This window comes from Primulina tabacum, chromosome 5, assembly GCF_025594145.1.
Source record: "Primulina tabacum isolate GXHZ01 chromosome 5, ASM2559414v2, whole genome shotgun sequence".
NCBI lineage: Eukaryota > Viridiplantae > Streptophyta > Magnoliopsida > Lamiales > Gesneriaceae > Primulina > Primulina tabacum.
The window spans coordinates 533,336-553,426 of NC_134554.1; the positions used below are offsets into that span (position 1 = coordinate 533,336).

The 20,091-nt window shown below is 33.0% G+C and overlaps 2 protein-coding genes and 1 long non-coding RNA gene across 5 annotated transcripts; 1 reads left to right on the plus strand and 2 right to left on the minus strand.

Annotated features, from left to right (window-relative positions):
- Positions 1–43: 43 nt before the first annotated feature.
- On the minus strand, positions 44–4,156 carry LOC142545156 (protein NDL2-like). 2 transcript variants are annotated; one of them, XM_075652151.1, is made up of 11 exons: positions 3,976–4,156; positions 2,826–2,925; positions 2,278–2,375; positions 2,074–2,162; positions 1,790–1,850; positions 1,621–1,707; positions 1,441–1,518; positions 1,305–1,361; positions 1,142–1,197; positions 807–942; positions 44–582 (listed from the first exon to the last, which is right to left on the minus strand). In XM_075652151.1, the coding sequence occupies exons 1-11, from the start codon at positions 4,033–4,035 to the stop codon at positions 355–357; spliced, it is 1,050 nt and encodes a 349-aa protein (XP_075508266.1). In that variant the 5' UTR covers positions 4,036–4,156; the 3' UTR covers positions 44–354. The 2 variants fall into 2 exon arrangements, with proteins under 2 accessions (XP_075508266.1, XP_075508265.1); XM_075652150.1 differs by having other exon boundaries at positions 44–942.
- Positions 4,157–13,428: 9,272 nt separating this feature from the next.
- LOC142545157 (putative protein phosphatase 2C 72) lies at positions 13,429–16,270 on the plus strand. Its single transcript, XM_075652153.1, has 5 exons — positions 13,429–14,288; positions 14,644–14,961; positions 15,073–15,187; positions 15,380–15,603; positions 15,791–16,270. The coding sequence occupies exons 1-5, from the start codon at positions 14,124–14,126 to the stop codon at positions 15,968–15,970; spliced, it is 1,002 nt and encodes a 333-aa protein (XP_075508268.1). The 5' UTR covers positions 13,429–14,123; the 3' UTR covers positions 15,971–16,270.
- Positions 16,271–16,286: 16 nt separating this feature from the next.
- On the minus strand, positions 16,287–18,285 carry LOC142545158 (uncharacterized). Of its 2 annotated transcripts, XR_012820228.1 has the most exons (4): positions 18,156–18,285; positions 17,387–17,488; positions 17,071–17,213; positions 16,287–16,795 (listed from the first exon to the last, which is right to left on the minus strand). It is a non-coding gene; the product is annotated as an uncharacterized LOC142545158 (long non-coding RNA). The 2 variants fall into 2 exon arrangements; XR_012820227.1 differs by lacking the exon at positions 18,156–18,285 and having other exon boundaries at positions 16,289–16,795; positions 17,387–17,537.
- Between the last annotated feature and the right edge of the window lie 1,806 nt (positions 18,286–20,091).

Sequence of the window (20,091 nt, forward strand, 5' to 3'; positions counted from 1 at the left end):
AAACGAAAACACTGACGAGCAATCATTAGTGTGACAAAGGAAAACAAAATAATAAATTCATTTAGCTGAACTCAACCTCTGATAATATGTTCTTCGCCCGCCACTTTATTATATATATTAATAAACAAATACTTTAATCGTTCCACAAATGTATGGATAACTTACTAATTCTCGACTAACACTTATGATTACAATGTAAAAAATTCAAGAAATATTAGGGAACCTTACATCCTCTATCTTGTACCTCCTCCTGTATGAATTTATGATTATTTGTCTCTCTATTTTATCTACAAGCCTCCTGTAATTTGCTGATCTTTGGTTACTCATCGATTACAAAAATTTGCTTCGACTTTCTTATACCTGTAATTCTCCATGGAATCTTGTTTTGATTGGCTTTAACTTCACGCCCATGCTTTCTGGTGAGAAGAGTTCAGGGGCAATGCTCGTTGGACTCAAGGGGCTTCGTGGGCTCACATCGAATTGATATGGTCTGTAGAAGCCGAACCCCATGAGGAAATATTCCAATGGTATCAACATTGCATCCGGTTGTTCTTCAGTAACCATTGAACCGCAAGCTTGAACCTGCGAGCATGTGTACAAACAGATATGGAATGGATTATAAAGAAATGATTCCTCGGTGTATTTTTCCAAATCATGATGCCTCTGTCCCACACATCAGATTGTGGGACCTTTGTGAAAGGTCTTATAAGACTACACCATGTATCCGTCAAGCAATTTGCAGGATAAATATTAAATAATTGCTCCCGGAATCTGTTATGTAGAGTTTCAAAGGGCGAGTCGCAAACCTCAACCAGGGCACTGAATCTCCTGTCTAGCTTTGATGTCATGTGGAGGGCCTCGTAGTGGAAGGGAGAGTTTTCTCCCACAAAAATTAAGGATCGACACTGTAGTTTACTTAACCCATCGGTGATGTCTGGTCTCCTGCCCGCAGAAGGTAATAGATCAATTTTTTTGACGACTAAGGTCGAAATACTATGCAGCAAGATTATGTGGGTGTGCATTTGGTGCAACATGCAAGATTATGTCGAGCTCATGTTAGGGAGGAAAAGGCTACACTAAGTTCACTATGTTTCTCTGCAATTGCCGTATTCAAAGCTAATGTAAAAGTGGAAGAACGTACCCATTCAGGGCTTCAAGAAACCGTAGCACATTTGGACTCTGCCTCTCTCCCAATAACTGCACAATTATTGTTATTGAAGATTTGGCAGAACTTAGAGAAATGCCAAACTATGGGAGATTGATTGCATCTAATATAGAGGAATAATAAAAAGCATGGCACTCACTCTTCTGCATGATTGGACGACATCTGACTCTGGTACGTCCACACTGCCACGAACTACCTGTGGAACCATTTAAAATCCAATGAGTTCATCTATATCTCAAATAGTACTGTCACATCAAAAAGATGCCTGAGAATACCTTGCTGAAATACCGCATGAGCAATAAATCCTTCGCTAAACCACACATGCCACATATGTACAGTAAATTTGACATCACCTGCAAATACAATATACCATTTGGGGAAAAAAGCAAAGTCACTAACAAAGAAAACATGAAACAAGTACGGTTCCTTTTAAGAATATTTTATGAAAAATCCACCTTATTCCAAAACCACTCTGTCCAAGATGGTGCTTTGCATAGTGGGGAAACAAGAATCAAACCCATAACTCTCTGAGAGTACTTTAACTGCAGTTAAGTGGCACATAACCTTGATTAGCAGAAAGAGAGAAACAAACATTGAGATAGTCAAAGCAGAAGAATGACTTACAGCAAACAAGGTAATAATATAAGCTCCAGCTGTTACACCCAGGCACATCACCGCACCAAGGCTGGGGGGAGTGCGTGTGTTAAATTAATAAATACAACGCATCAAATCAAGCCAATATCAAAATATACTTCAAACTAACCAACCTATCAAGTGTTGGATGTTCTACGAAGATAACATAATTCCAATAAATTTCACAAGCGACAAGGTTGAATAAAGAAACAAGGGTCGGAAAACAATGAGCAGAATAATCAGCGAGGGGGAAATTTTTTTAACACTTATATTACCCAAAATAATTAAGGATTTCAGCAATCTGATCAGCTAAATCATCAACAGATAACAAGGGTTCCTCGGGGCAAGCAACGGCAGCTCCTAACTGCAATAATTTTACATAATTACCATATAAGGGCCAGTTCAATTATATATACTTAGGAGCAATGATCCACACACCACTTGTCAGTGATGAATAATCAAGCAATCGGGGCACATACCTCATGCCCAGGAGGACTGATATGGTAGATACAGAAGTTGTGAAGAAGAAGAGAAAATGCTTGTGGACAAAATAATAATCCTTGGAAACAGGACATATCTGGTTGGTGGCACATGTAAACAAAAGAGGATTTAGATGTCAACACCACTCTTCCAAATCTAACAAGCATTTTACAACCACTAAAATGAAATACTTCAACTAGCTGCCAGCGACATAATTTTGGGGTTACAACAACAATAAATTCAAGATTTGAATAGAATGATTTCAAATAATTGCCGTTTCATTTTCTTGGGTATCTTGCACCAATTCGGACAAAATAAGAAACAGGAATTCATGAAGAAATACTTTTATGATTTATATATGTGAATTAACAAGAGTCAACCTTGTGCATTCTGTTGAAACAAACAGACGCACCTCAAAACTACGAGGGTCAGAAACTTAGGCTTCAATAAGAACAACAAAGGGGCCGAAAACGATTCAAGGGTCCTTGACTCAGGATCAGTAAAATATTAACATTTTTCGATTTAATTTCTAGCGTGTTTTACTCACGGTTTAAAGCTAAATCAGGATAAGTAATTAAAGCAGGCTTGTCTTGGTCTCCAAAAACTGAAACTGAGACAGAACCACAGCTAGTTTTCACGATATGCTCCTGCAAGCCATTATAAAAAGCTTAGTTAGTCAAACAGCTATATAGGAAAAATAAAGGGTCCAATCAAGGCAAAATATTCCACCAGCTAATTAAATTCTGATGCCAAATTCCTGAGAAGAACAATCTATCTCATGAATAGAAATGACGAGACCCAACAGAATTTTCCCATGTGCAGGGTACTTTTTGAAGAATTCCAGCTACATTATTAGCACAATTTCTTAGTGGACCAAAGGTCAACCCTGTTGTTTTCTCTACATCCAGAAATAATCTACTCGATTACTATTAATAAAAAGGAGAAACTATCTCCACATAATTTCCACTACATATATGCTTTATTAAGAGTTTTTATCTTGGAAACACGATACTCTCCACAGTTGATGCTTATCTAAATCGCATTTTTAAAACAATTTGCAACTTGAACTTCAACAGCCCATGCTTCAACAAAAAATCTTTTCTTCTTTGTTATATAATGTCGAAGATTAACCATTAAGCAATTACAGGTACATATTCAAGTATATATCTGTGTGATCAGAGACAAAAATATTAAGAAAGTTACAAAATGCATAAAAAATAGTTGAATCCACAAAAAGCAAAAAAAATCTTACTGCAAAAAATGCACTACAACACGTATTCCCACTTCGATCAAACGTCAAATGCTCATAAATTCAAAACGGCAAAGACGCAAAGTGCTATTCAAACAAGTTCCTTTCATCATCCGAATCCACAAATAGAAAAACTGCAGTTATATATCGATTTTATACAATATGTACATAAGAATGAAAGAAGATTTAGCTCCCCAAAATAAAAAGCACTGCTGAATTAAAGTTTACGAAAACATAAACTCCATTCCCCAAATGTGACAACAACTCAGCCTCTAACATAAATGCAAAAGAAGCATATAGAAAGTTGCCAAAACTACTCATTCCTGTCCAAATTCTTGTTTAAAAAACAGAGCACAACTACGTAAACACGCATAAGTATCACGGGACATAAATACACAAGCATTATCAAGAAATTCCACAAAAAAGTGATCGCAGTTTGACTTTAGACCTTCCCCGCGAGAGGAATGGAATCCATGTCAACAGAGACAGAGTCGCTGGAGTCCGCCATTGCGATTTCTCCTCCTCAAATTCTCTCTCTCTCTCTCTAAAAGCTATTTTGCTCTTAAATTCGAGGCGCATTGGATTTGGCATCCTCCATAGCCTTATATATCAATCTCTCTCTCTCTCTCCGAGATTTGCAGAATAATTTTGTATTATTTGTAATAACTAATAGCAATAAAATTAGTGAGCCGACTCGCAACGTTAACTGAGTCACCGACGATTTGGGCTCTCTGAGTAAACGGGTGGGCCCAAACCTGTATGCCTTTATTGGACTTTAAATAGGGTTTAAATAGGCCGACACAATCGAATGACACAAATACCCTTTCCAGTATAATTATTAATTTCATGTTTTATGGGAAAAATATGTTCTTTATAAAAAAATTGGTGAGGAGAACTTATATACCAATTATAACAATAAAAAAATATATATGGCGATGAGTATTTTTCTCAATAATTTTATTTTCTATGTAATAATTATTTTCAAACGTAAGAAATTGTGTTTCGTTTTATGGGAAAATCTTCAATTCAAAGACACCTTTTCACCTAAAAAATCTGTGGGGGGTTTTTTTTTTTTTTTTGAGAAACTAAAAATTGGTGTTTTGAATGCGTCGTCATGTTAAAAAACATACGTTAACTATTGATATTCTCGTTGAAATTAGCATAGCCAGTAATGTAATTTCAACATAATTAATTTTTATTGGACCAATTACTTCAAGAAAATAGTCAGTCTTCGTATTAACATTAGATTAATGTGTATACACTAAAATGGATAAGCAATAAAAAGTCATCATGTCATAAACATATGTTGACTTCTCCTAATATATCGTGCTATTTTCCATAAAAAAATTTATAAATGAGTACTTAAATTTAATGATTTCAGTAAGATAATTGTTACTTTCCCTCCCACGCATCACAATGACTACTTTTGGGAAAAATTAATAGCTTCTAAGGTTTCAAATTGAAAGATATTTTTTAAAAAAAAAAAACTATAGGCTTTCTTATACTCATTAAATATAGTAATTAGAAATCCAAAATAGCCATGTTAAATAAAAAACGAGGGTGTTAAAGCTAGGAATTTACTGAATGGTCCAACATTTGTAAAGGGGTGTTGAACAAATGATTGGAACTTTGGTCTTTTTCCTAGTTAGATCATAAATGCTTTTCCTTGGTGTGTAAACAAAAGCTTATACTCTCTCGCACTTTTTGTTGCTTTACGACTTGTTTAGTGATTTTGATTTACAACAAAGCTTTTATTCAATCATAATCAGGGATTGTCCTAGGCTAGGTTTCTTGATGTACTACTTTGGCTAAAATCAAATTTTTTTTTTTTTAATTCAAAGGAATATATCCTGAGAAAATACACCGTACATAGGAGTAGGTGAAATTGTAACTGTCCTACGAGACCAATCATAGAAATAGTCTTCTTAACAACAAGAGTATCAACAACTTGATTAGTTGATCTGCAGGTAAAAACTAACATACACTACAAGAAAATATGGATTCAATCACGTTTAAAAGACAACGATTTTATGAAAAATCGTCTTTTTATTTTTAACGACAGTTTTGATAAAAAAAATGTTTTCTTTTATGGGTCAAAGTCAACGATTTTAAAAAACCATTGTCTATAAACATGTTTTTGAGGCTTCATCAACGTTTTAGTCAAATGTTGTTGATTAACGTTGTTTACCATATAAAATACAATATTTTTTTATAAATCGTTATCTATATGCATTTGTTTAGGAGTTACAATTACATATGAGGGTGTTCTTTAAATTTTTAGATTTTTTTAAGTTAAAAGACATCAGTTTTTCAAAAATGTTATATATTAAATTTTTTTGAGGAGTAAAAAAACAATGGTTTTTGAAAACCGTTACTGAACATCTTTTTTAGTGTGACTTTGAAGGTTCTTTGTTCTCAGTCTCATTCCAATCTCATCACAATTCTGTTACATTGTCTGTTCACAATTTGTGCAACCTTGTTGTCAATTTGTGCTTGATTTGTCCATGAATTTTAACATAATCGAAGACTATTCATGAATTTTGGTAGTATTTGGACTTGTATGTTGAATCGAAATGTTTGTGCCTAGCTGATTGCATTATTTGGAGTTAAATGGAGGTGTAAAATAATAGAACAGCTTGTTCTCGGTTCAAGATTGATAATAGATGGTTTTGTAATGATTTATGGAGTGAAATGGAGGTGTAAAAGAATACAATAGCTTCTAAAATAAAGGAAAAGAATACAATAGCTTCTAAAATAAAGGAATGATCTTATTGTGGCAAAACAGAAACGAATAAAATGCAGTCCATATATGATCTGGAAAACGTGTTTCTTGATCCATATGCTTTTGGATTTTGAACTAAAGTTTTAGTACTGTGTATTATGTTTGATTTGGCACTAGGATCAGATCATTTGATAAAAATTTGAAAGAGATGTACCCATTTTTATGAAACTGGTCCGTGATAGAATCTTAGTTCGAGTTTGTGCAATGGCCTACTGTTCTTTTGAAATCTGGTACTGATTGTTACATAATTCCAAGTTAAAGTTCATATGAAACTTGTATATGATTGTGTTTTCTATTTGAATAGTGTTGATGATTTTTTGTTTTTGTTTTTTTTATCTGAAAAAAAGACCATTGTTTTTCCACATTTTTTTTAAATTAAAAAAGTTGTTTAACAAAATTTCTTTGTAGTCAAAGACAACGGTCGTTGTCTCAAAAAATGAGTTCATCTTTAACAATATGAGCGTAATGATAGTTTTAAACAAGCTACGACAATAGTGAAAAACTGCTGATGTTGAGCGTTTATCTTGTAATGCGACGAAATGATATCCAGAAAGAATATATATTATAATTCTTATAATGTCCTTGTGCATTCAATTTTACTGAGAAAGTATTTACAACTTCTTAAAAAAATACGACTACCTTCAACTTGTCCCACTTTCATAGGACAATCACTGATAAGTAATAACATTTATGGTTCCGAAAATCCATTAAATAATTAAACTAAGGATACGAAAGACATTACAATCCGGAGTCGTTTAGGGTCAATATTTGGCCCCATCACGTTTAATTTTTCACGACCAAAAAAACCCTAAAAATTTAATGTTTGTGACGACAAGTGAAACATACATATATTAAAATTTAAACCGAGAAAAATGACCGAAATCCAAGGACTCAATTTAATTGGCGGGGCCAATTCTAAGAAGATGGCAAGTTCATTCCAACCAATATAATATCCAAGTGTTGAAATATAATATACCATCTTTAATTTATTATATACCGCTTAGAAAAGCGAAAAATAAAAAATATTTTTCCCTAATATTTAGAATTCAATAGGAATGGAGACTATATTTTCAAAATCCTATGTAAATTTTGTATTTGTTTATGATCTCATTACAAACAAAAAAAACTGTTAAAATCATACATAAGACGATATGTGAAATGTAATTTCATAAATATAAATTTGTCTAACAATCAATTAACGTGTCCTCACTGTGACAGCAACAATTTTTTTTTTTTTTTTTAACTTTCATTCATTCATCCACGTGCCCCGCATATTCAATAATATACAGTGCGTCTCATGAAATCACATCTCTTATTAAAATAAAATTAGGGTATATTTGCAAATTAAACCACATTCAGTATATTATTATATATATCCTCAGACTATCCACTAATTAATTACACAAGTCACACATAAAATTTAGATAAAATTCATGATTCAGTTATATCATATAATATATTAACTAAGAGCAAGTTTCTTGTGAGATGGTCTCACGGATCTTTATTCGTGTTACAGGTCAATATTGTTCGTATTTACACTAAAATATTATTTTTTGCATAAAAAAAATATTTTTCATGTATAACCCAAATAAAATATATGTCTCACAAAATTGACCTGTGATATCGTTTCACTGGAGTTTTTGTGTACAACTAATTAAAGAACTTAAAATCATGCTATGCGTGCTTTAGTTATCTATTTAACTAACATGACCTGTAAACAGATTACACAACACATATATTGTTACTGTCGCAAGTAATTTTAATTTTTCATTGAGGATCCTCTGGTAGATTAATGTACAAATATAAATATAAATGTGTATTTAATGTAACACCAAAATAATTAAGTGCATATGGTTCCCTAATAGCACAACCTTTTTTGGTGGTTTGTAAAACCTTAGAAAGTAAAGTAACTACCTATAGCTCGTTGAAACAATATTTTCAAAGTATTTCGTGCATGGTTCGTGGGCAGACAAAATTTTGCATGGTAATTTCTCTTTTTTTTTTTTATATAAAATCATTTTCTTATAATTAATACACAATTCTTCCTCAACCTCCAAAGAAATAATGATTGGTCCTGTTTGGAGGTTGTTTTTCAACCAATTTATGTTTATATATATAATATAAATATGAAATCATTATTACACTTTTTATTTTATTTAATATTAAATAATGAAAAAAAACTCTATTATCGTAAATTTACAGGCACAAAAAACTGTCTATCTTATCATATCCTTATTCTCATATTAGTGCAATGAATAATAGAAATAATTTTTAATCATTGATGTAACTTGTAAACCGAAAACGTTTTTATTCCCAACAATTATGCAAAAAATATTATTTATTTAATATGCGAAAACAAATAAAAAAAGAAAGAAAGAAAGAAGAGACGAATCAAATGTGAGATTTATTGTCGAATAAAATCAATATTCAAGAAATAATCTATTTTGAACTGAAATTCTCAAATAACATCATCAAACTATATTTAGCAAATTGCTTGACATTCAAAATTGAATTCATTTTAATTTTGAAACATGTAAATATATTGAAAATTCACCCGTAGCTCGTGATTCAAGTTTGAGAATATTTCATTAGTTTGTAATGCAAATCAAGTATAGATCAATGGGTTTATGCTAATTTATTCTAAATAAAGAAATAAGAATAACGTGCACATGTATGGCCTACATCCTTGTCGGCAGTAGGTCTGTAAGCTACTCAGTCAAAATTCGACTCGAGATCGATTTGTCCTAGTTTGAGCCGAGTTTAAGTAGTTCGAATATTTAGTCGAGTCGAACTCGACTTTTACATGTGTATGATATATATACTTTAGTATGTATATACATATATATATTTTTTATCGAACTCAATCTTAAAAATTAACAGGCATACTAAATTTCTGTTGAGTCGAGCTTAGCATGACAGTGCACCAGACCTTTGTGTATGTTGTATCAGAAACAGTAGATAGAAAACTCCATCGTAACCACTGGATACTTTATGGTTGCCTATAGACATCAACGCCCCAATCAAAATATCGAAAAAGAAACATATATATTATTGATCAAGCTCCGCAGAAGCGAATTTACCACAAATTCTAAAATAATATTTTTGTTCCTTTTTTATTTTTCTTAAAATCCTTGAATGCAACCGACGATGCATGCAATGACAAATTTGGATGCGTCTGTCGGTGGAACATTTTTTTAAAAATTTTATTTATTAACCACCGCAGGGTACTGGTTGAAAAATGAAAAAAAAAAACAAAAAACAAAAAACAAATAAATGATAATCCGTGGCGTCTGATGCCTACAGAAAATTAATATTCCACTCTAGACACATAAAAAAGAAAAGGAAATTAATAAAAAAAAATATTATGACAAATCATTATTTATAAGGGCTCGTCTCATTCAAATGTTAAACTGCGTATAATTTATTTATTTATTTTATGGTATAATATATTTTCTACGTGTATAAAAATGTACCTCGATGCAATTAATTAAACTCTTTGTTGTGCAGCGATGGAACTCTGCAATTACTGTCAATTTTTTTTTTAATGTTTGGCTGTTTATATATAATATATTCTTAGCAATAATTTAATTTAATTTAATTGTTTATGACAAGTCCAAAAATACTTTTGATGGAAACACGTACTTTTCCATTCTATTTAAATATTTAATTTCCACACTGCCAAAGAACACCAGAAATATTTACGTCGCAAAAACGAAATCCACATAAAAAACAACCCAATGCATTCATAATTTTATATATAATCAATACGCAGGAGGCTCTCACACACACATATATAAACTATATCAGTTATATCGATCTCTTATTATAGCATAAATTCTGAATTAAAATAAATTTATAACAATGATGATAAACACACACTTAGGATAATTCTTTCTATATTTTATGTATAATTACATAGTAAATTTCATTAGGATTCCTTTCATGCAATTTTAAGAATTTAAAAAATTTTAAAAAGGAGAAAATTAAAAGGACGGACCGGAATCTGAAACCTCGGCCCATCATTTAACAGACCCAGGCCCATCGTTTAACTTTTCAATGGGCCTAGATAAACCCAATAGATCGGATATAGATCCGGGCACAAAAAACTCTACTCGACTCTATTCACATCCAACTCATTAGAGCTATGACCAAAACAAGACTTCAAAGAAAGAGGTCAAAAGCATGGATGTCACAGGGGGTCAAACCTCCGCTTCTCCAACGGTAGCGCCGCCATCACATCACGGCGACGGTTACGCACTACATCCGGTAGTATTTTCAAGTGATGACATATTGTTCTGCATCGACGTGGGCCCAGAAACTATGGTGGAAATGGGAGGTGAACGGGCCGAATGGGCGGCCGTATACGAGTTTGAACTCCATAAAGCAGGCGATACTTCTGTTCATTAATGCGAAGCTAACTATTAACTCCGATAATCGATTTGCTTTCTCCGCTCTTGCAAAATCTACTTATTGGGAATTCGTTTCCTTCTCAATTCTCGCACTTCTCGGTGTTGTAGCATTAAATCTAGTTTATACTATACCTGTCCTAACACAAGCGTAATTCTTTGAATAGGAGAAAAAATCTATATCTAAAGTTTAAAATTTTGTATGTTACTCCGGAGTCCGGAACTCCAAAAAATCGAGGTTGGTTCTTTGCTGATCATACAAATTTCTGAAATGTGAATCGATATTTCAAGAAATTTTCGCTTGTATGTGGAATGGGTGGTGGTGGAAGAGGGGAGTAGTTGATTCATGCTGTATTTTTTAGCATCAATATTCTTTTTGCAGGAAAACTACAGCAAATTTCTTTAATGCACTTATGTATTCAACTGTAACGATTTTAACTTTCTCGGTCATTTGTGAGCTCTATTCAGCTTTTTTTTAGAATGGCCATGTTCCTCATAATTTACGGACGCGATATGTTGCTATTGAGCTAATAAAAGTTGAATTTTTCTCTGGCTCTACCAGATGTTTTATTTTTATATTTTCTGAATTGCATTTGATGAAATTTTTAGATAATGCTACTAAAGTGCAATGATTAGGAAAGTTCGGGTGAGTTGTTACTTGTAATGGTGAATGTAGAGGAAAATATTTATCTAATATTAGTTGGAATGACATGGTTAGGATTTAGGAAGAATATTTTGGATCTTAACAATTCACTTCTATGATTGCCCGATACATGGAACAAGTTTTATGTGTGCGCTAATGCTTCAAAATTTGATGAAATGGGAATAAATGACCGAGTTAAGGCAAGATTGTTGATAAAATGTCTCTGTTAATCGATCTCCCTGTCATCTATTTTCTGTTAGCTACTTAGTTCTTTTCATCTTATCTAAAGTTATGCTAGTGAAGTTTGTATTGCTCTTGAATTTTCGATAAAGGTGGGATGAAAGTTCTTTTTCATTCCATGATGTTTATGCTACCTAAAAAAACTAGTTCACAAAGAGCCATTGGCAAAGAAATCTGAAAAGTATGAGGTGTTGTGCATTTGTGTAGAAGTTTTGGGTTTCTCATAAATGGGCTCAATATTTTCAAACACCAGAAGTATTTTGACCCCACAAGATTGTAGAAGGCTTTTTGGGCATGATACTTCTATGAAGTGTGTTTTACTATTTTACTATATTTATTCATTGTAATTAATGTTTCCTTTTTTTGGTGCTCTCAGACATGTTTTTACCTAACGGACATATGCCAGCACCATCCATCAAATATCATTTAACCATTTTTTTTTCATTTTGTTTCTCTATTTTTTTTTATGCTCCAAAAAGAGTTTAGCAGTGACTTTGGCTGCGCAGTTGTGGCACTAAGGGCAATCACGGTAGATTCATCTTCCAGCAATGCGGATCTTACTCTAACTGTTTAGAGAATCGATACATGAAGCAAAGAAATCTCGTGCGGAGAATCGGATCTTCCGAGTGGTTAGGAAAAACAATTCAACTTTTCTCATGCATTTGACATACAAGTGTGGAGTATTTTCCTGCAAGCCATAGTATAAGAATGCACTTGCTTTGGTTTGTGATTTATTGGAAATTTTATTAGCGACTGTTCCTAGTATATTCTTCTTCCATGTCCATGCTGTACATTCTAAACTTATAATGAAGGATTAGCGGACCTCCTGAACATTAGAGAAATTCTAGTTCTATTATAAATTTATTGTCTGACCTCATTGAGAATGTTTCCAACCCGGCTCCACCCCTCGCAAGCATTCTTTTTAACTCTACCAAACCAATTGTAATAGAAACCGCAGATAAAGCAGACAAGAGACGACACCTTCTATCCAGTGGTGGCTCTGTAAGTTGTGTTGTTGTATATGTTAATCGTGGGAATCAAAATATGTCATCTGATTTGGTGGGAAAGAATATCCCACTGGATGTAGTGGGTTACCGTGGGGGTCATATAATTTACCAGCGCACCCAATAACATTTTTAAGTGAACATGACTTGTTGTGTGTGTGACTTCAGAAACGATCTTAAATGTGTCAGTATAATTGCACGGCCATTGATGCGTTGTTTCAATATTGTTCTTAGGAAGATACAAATTCATTTTATCATGTAATAGTAATGTCAAGACAGAGTAAGAATATATTATAATTAATAAAAAATAAATTACTGATTAATCGACAATCATAAATAATGTGTCCTAAATTTCGAACACAAGCTACACGCGATCAAAAACACCTGTAGTTGATGGGAAACGTCGGAAAAATGAAGAAAAACAACGTGTAGAGAACCTATCATCAAAACAAAATCTGATATAAAATATAAACTCTACCGTTGGAAAATATGAATGAATTCATTCCCGAATCGGGAAAAAAAAAACAATTTAAAAACAACTGAATGGTCGAAGAGTATTGGGAAAAAAAAAAACCAAACCTAAAATTTGGTGAAATTTATGGAATTTGTTGAAAATATTGAAAATAAAACAGTAACGTATAAAATCCGCCGACTCTTGAGGAGAAAACATTGTACATAATATTACGAACTATCTATTTCAAAATTTGGGTCCTTCAATTATTAAGACAAAAAATTGTTGTTTTTTGGATATAATGTGGGTGTGGGTGTGTGTGTGTGTGTGTGTGTGTGTGTGTGTGTGTGTAGTTGTTATTATTCATATGAAAAAGTCAACATTCACTCGTTTTCTTCCAAACGATCAGGTTTTGTGGTTCAATGACCAATGTACACGCATTCACCTATCTAAATTAAAATTAAATAACCAAAAGTCAAATTAATTAGATGTGATCATCATCCAAATTTCACAACCAAAAGTCAAGAAACTTAATATTCAATTGGTTGGAGATGGATCAATTTCCATTTGTGTGATGCAATATTGTTAACAATCGAATTAAATTATCAAAACCATTATTCATTTTTAATTAAAACCATTAACGAAATCTTTATCACAATACGTCTATTTAAAATTAGTCGGGATTGTGGTTCTTCAAATTATCGAATTCGAACACTATTACTTTCTAAAGCTTGGCCATAACTTTTTCTTCTAAGCTTTACAAAGTCAAACTAAATACTAGGGGGTTATTATATCACCATACTGATAAATCCTACTTAAGTACACCTAAGATGCCCTTTGAAATGAATCTTGGGTTACTCATAAATAATTTTTTTTAAAAAAACAATCAATTATTGGAATTTTTAAACTTATTAAATGCCACTAGTATTCTTTGAAGAATTTGAAAAGTATACAAGATCTGTATATTCCATGGTCCCCAATTCCCTATATATGGGGCCTTTTCCTCCATTTGTTGGATTCAAAAGTATATGCACAACAAGAAAAATTTCAAGCGTTGACAAATAGAAAAAATGGGAATCTGTGCATCTTCAGAAATACTTGATGATACTTATGGCCATGAAGATTCTGCATATTACAAAGAAGTTAACACTTGTAAAAATGGATTCCAAATTGGTTCCACATATTCTCATGCAGGAAGCAAAGGGTTGAATCAAGATTCTGCAATTCTTTACCAGGTACATCAAATTTTGCCTTTTATTGTCTAGTTTCGGATTATTTCGTTTTCATGTATGATCCACTGGTGTAATGAAACTGATTTTTATAAAAATGTTATGCAAAAAGAGGGAAGACTGTCGTTGTTCAATCACCTAGTCCGCTCGTTTCTCAGTTAAGTTTATTCCAAAGACGATTTGAATACATGGGTTTTTCAGTGTTGCATGTTCTCAAATAGATCTAGTTTGAAGTGTACAATTTGTTGCAAGGCTGTTTATTCTCTAGTTCCATTTGTCACTATTGAAATATCATCAAATGAGTGAATATATGGAGTACCGAGAAATTTAGTGTGTACTAAACTTCCTCGCACTTATTCAGGGCTATGGCATTGAAGATGGAGCATTTTGCGGAGTTTTTGATGGACATGGAAAAAATGGACACATAGTAAGCAAGTTAGTGAGAAACAGGTTGCCTTCTCTGCTGCTAAACCAGAGAAATGCCATAGCAAAGATTACCTCATCTCCGATAAATAATGCACAAAATGAAACTCACAATAAATCAGAACCAACCAAAAATTTCTTTAAATGGAAAGAGGCCTGTTTGAGTGCATTCAAAGCAATGGATAAGGAAATCAAGATCCTTGACAGTGTGGACTGTTCTTGCAGTGGAACTACTGCCGTTGTTGCTGTCAAACAGGTACTGTACTTTAAAAGATTTAATTATCAGAATGCTTAGGACAATTTAGAGATATAATTCATTAAAGCTTCGGAGGAATCACGTGGTTTTCCCTTTTCTTTTTCCCTATAGGGTGAAGATATAGTTCTTGCAAATCTAGGCGATTCGAGGGCAGTTTTAGGAACGAAGACCGAGAAAGGGATTGTGGCGATTCAGTTAACTACTGATTTCAAGCCCGGAGTACCCTGTAAGATTCTTTTCCATGATGGAAATGATAAAAATTTAATACATATGAACAAAGAAACACGACAAAGAGTAGGCTTTTGCCATGCTGAACGGGTCTAACATAGATTTTCTCCGAAAAACATCTATGCAACACGATTTTACTTGTGTATCAACGATGCTAATATTTGCAAAAAATCAATTTTTTCTTTTGCAGCCGAAGCTGAGCGAATCAGAAAATGCAATGGCAGGGTACTTGCATTGAAAGAAGAACCACATATTCAGAGAGTATGGCTTCCTCATGACGACTCTCCAGGCCTTGCCATGTCGCGAGCTTTCGGAGACTTTGTGCTCAAGTACCATGGCATAATTGCAATCCCTGATATCTCCTATCACCGCATATCTCCAAACGATCAGTTTCTTGTTCTGGCCAGTGACGGGGTAAAACTAAAAACCTAGCCAAACAAAAATCTAATTTTTGCATTGAAAGTATATCAAAAATTTGTTGGTTCTGACTTAGATATGTAACAACACAATAATATAAATCGAGATATTATTGATTTCCACATGTACCAATAAATGATATACCAAATTTGTGACTTCTATTTAATACATGTTTAATTTTCAGGTGTGGGATGTATTAAATAATGAAGATGTTATTGCAATAGTTTCTGCTGCACACAGTGAAGAGGCAGCAGCAAAGTCAGTGGTGGATGCAACAATTGCTGCATGGAAACATAGGTTTCCGAATTCGAAGAGAGATGACTGCACTGTTGTTTGCCTCTTCCTGGATAAGATGAACACATAACAGAATCTGGGAGAGTTCAGCTTCTCGAATGTGCATAGTTAGTTCTATAGCTCATTACAGGCATGGCGTAGCGGTTGTATCATCGATTAGTCACTTGGGTGTGACAAAACTTGCTCATTGGGAGTGAGGAGGATCGTAATGCCAGGTACCTAAAATGTACTCAATTACAGTAAGTTAGAATTGGGAGCGAATAATGGTTGCTGGCATTTGTTATTGTTGATTGTTCGATGCAACAAGACGAATAAAGCATCTTTGTTTTTAAGAGATGAGAAATGATGATATTATTATGTAATACATTATTGGCGTCTGTTTTAGGATCATTTACGCATGCATAAAGTACCATTTTTAAAAGAAACTAGAAAGCATAACGAGACTATCATCATACTATAACCTCAAAAAATTGGAATACATGAAGAAATGAGCATTAACCCTTCATGTTTTTTATAATTCCTCCATCCAAGAGGCGTGAGAAGGAAAATAATTAACGAAAACAGAGCTTGTACCCAAAAAATCGTGTAGAAGGGGGGGTTGGATGAAGATTTGGAGACTGTCAATAAAAAATGGTTCGCTCACAAGTTCTATCCATTTTTAAGATCCTCTCCTTCAAGAATGTCATGATATATAACCGGCATCCGTATTTGATCATGAACAGATGTATGTTTCTCTCCGGCACAGGGTTGTTCAAGCTGGTTCTGATCACGTGACAAAAGCTGCGGATCATTCGATATATTTGGTTTAATCTGTATCGAGAACACTGCTTTGAGAAGAAGATTCTGTTTGTTGTGCACGTGGTTGCTTATTTTGATAATGGTGCTCGAATTGCTTCTGCAACAAGTATCAAACCAAATTGTTACCAATTCGATTATAATCTATATGATGATAAACCATGAATTGGTTACAGATATACAAGGGAACATAAATAGAGAAATCATGATTAGACCGTAATATCATAAAATACAACTAGTGTCGGTGGCCGATCAGTAGGAATAGTGGTGGAGAAATTGATTTATGAGCGAGTAAATTTAGTACTTGAATCCCATAAATGAGTGCATACGTAAAAGGGAAAATAAATATATAGAATACACGTCTAGAAGGTGCACCTCGAATTCTTTTCCCTTTCTCATAATCTCTTTGTAAGCATTTGGTTCACGAACTTTGATGATATTCCACGGTATGCCTCTGCCGTTACGAAAGCGGCCACCATAAAAGTCTTCTGACCTCCACAGGCCTGAATGGCATCAACCTGCACGTTTATGATCAATGTAACAATTGTTTGAGTGATGCACGAGAAAACTAAAAAAACAGGGAAGAGGAAACTAGTAATAATCCTATCAATATGGAGGATAAGATCTGAAAAACCGGATGGTCAATAGTTATGTTCGGCCATTCACAGGTTGTAAGTTCAAAAAAATCAACCTTCGTTAAAAAATTTATGAGTGGTTCATCAAGAAGCTATTCTCAATTCTCATATCAAAGTCTCAGGAGAGGGATATCAAGAAATTCTTCAGCCAAAAGAATCTGCGATTGAGGGAAAACAACACTGAGAATCAGAATTGGGGAAGGGGAAAGAAGTGGAAAATATCCTAAGACGGTCAACCAGAATCTCACCTTTAATCACAATACCAACTGGCAATTCCAGGTTTTACTCAAACAGTACTGTACTGTTGGCAGATTCTAATACTTTAAATTAGTTGGTAGTACGATGGAAGTTGGAAAGGATTCAAAGAGTGAGAGCAGCTAGCATTGTTAGTCTACGATAACTAACGATGTGATAAAACCTAAAGCACACCGAAACCAAGCAATCGCATGTCAAAGTTCATCCAACCAGGGACAAGTTCTAAGATGAGCTTGGATCATATTGTCACCAGAAGAAGTTTTGGAACCATGGAGAAAAAACACATTGCATTGCATATATCAATAACGAGAATGCCAAATGTTGGCTGAGTCAATTTTTTATGCAACGTGATTTATACCATTTCTGGATTATCAATCGTGCGTCACACTATAGTCTAAGTACAATAACGCCCAAGTCAATCAACCATTCATAAGATTCTTAACATTTCAAATCATTCATGCAAAATCTCTAACTACAGCACAGGTCAAAATCAAGTTTGGTAATCTGTACCATAATCAACCACAGCTGGCCAGAGATGAAGTATTACAAGGCAACACAAGAAAGTCTTACCTCTTTGATGAAACCACTCAAAGCAGAGACGCCAAGACAAACAACAGCAGCATACATAAGATTTCCTCTCTCAAATGCTTACACGCATCTAAAACAAACCAACAAATATTGATACAAAGGAAAAAGTTACCGAAAAAATGAAAATAATGGTAAAAACAGAGAAATGTCGACTTTTTATGCTAAAAAAATATTACTTTTTATTATATATATATATATGAACATGGTTGATTTTTCTCTACACGATGACTTAAGGAGCCAAATTAATTTACTAACATCGGCTCCTCATGTTTTTCATTCTTTGAATTTAGGAGTTGAGACTGCTAACTACAGTTCCTCGTAATATTTATTTTTATATAGAGAGCCGATGATGCTATCTCCGATTTCTCATGATATATATATATATATATATATATATATATATATATATATATATATATATATATATTTCTTTAATTTAAGAAGACGAGATTTCTCACCCGAATAAAATATATTTCATTTCGTAATACATTGGATCATTGGATGATTAACGAATATGAAATCTTAAAAAATCCTTAATCATTAAAATCACTGCAATTGATCGAAATAATGAAAATCAAAATACCCTTTTTGTGGTGAAACACGATGAAAATGTTCGATTATAGGAGAGAAACATGATGAATAATTGAACATGTCAATCGTGTGTGTGTGTGTGTGTGTGTGTATTTATATATAAATATAATTGTGTCTCTCTTTATATTAGTCACTCATTGATACGATATATTAAAAAAAACTATTCAAATATGATATAATCTGTGGGTTAATTACATATATACCTCTAACCTTTCGGTTTGTTGTACGATGAAAAGATCCAACTTATTTAACTATTACATATATATTTCTTGATATATATGAAATAAATAAATAAATTAATTATTATCCAATTTTGTTATATCGACTCAACTATTTGTCTTACATTTAACTATTTCAAAATATATCATAAATACAAATATAACGAATTTAATTATTTGTTATTTTCTACGTTACTTAAGAAAAGATATACACACATAATATTTCAATATGTTTAGATTTTCTAAAAAAAAAACAAACATGCGTGATGATAAAAAGAATTATCCCAAGATTTATGAATCAATAAAATTTTAGGGAAAAAAAATAATTTTAAAAACTAATCAGACAAATAATTCATTACAACCACGCAATCTTCTCAGTTCTCAAGCAACCGTACACATCAAGGGGGAGTGTCAAGCATCGAATTCTATATATATAAATCAATTTCGTCGTAACCTGCTATTCATGTCCGGGAAAAATCAGCTTTTGCATTATTTTTTTCTCAAATAAATTAATATATACTGTGAAACAAGCTTACAGATTTATATAGTAAGGGAAATCAATGATTTTGACCGGCCATCAATTGCTTGTAATACATTTTTAAGCTATACATGTTACATATTATCTCATACATACATACTAATTTATCTATCATTATTTTTTCACATTATTTATAATCTCATGCACAAATCATCGTTATTTTTTCACATTATTTATCATCTGATCCACAAACCAAACGTGACATATTTAATTTGAATCTCCATCCCAAATTAATGTACGCGGATTAGTAATGTACATCGACGAATTTCGAGAATGTTATATGAACACTGATTAAATTTTATTGTAAATTATTTTTTAATCAAATTTAATGTTTTTTATTTGGTAGTATATTATGTTGTGAAATGCGACAATATAGTGAATTTTTTTTCCAAAATTAACGTTTTAAGTTTTATTTCGTTATTTAGGAAAAAAGGACTACCGTGTAAAAAAATAACATTATCTCTTAAAAATGAATCAAACCAAGTGCCGTTCTACTGTCCGTTTAAGGGACAATCACTGGCCCAACTGCACCGCGAAGTAGAGAATCCAAATCGTTCTTTTATTTTTAATC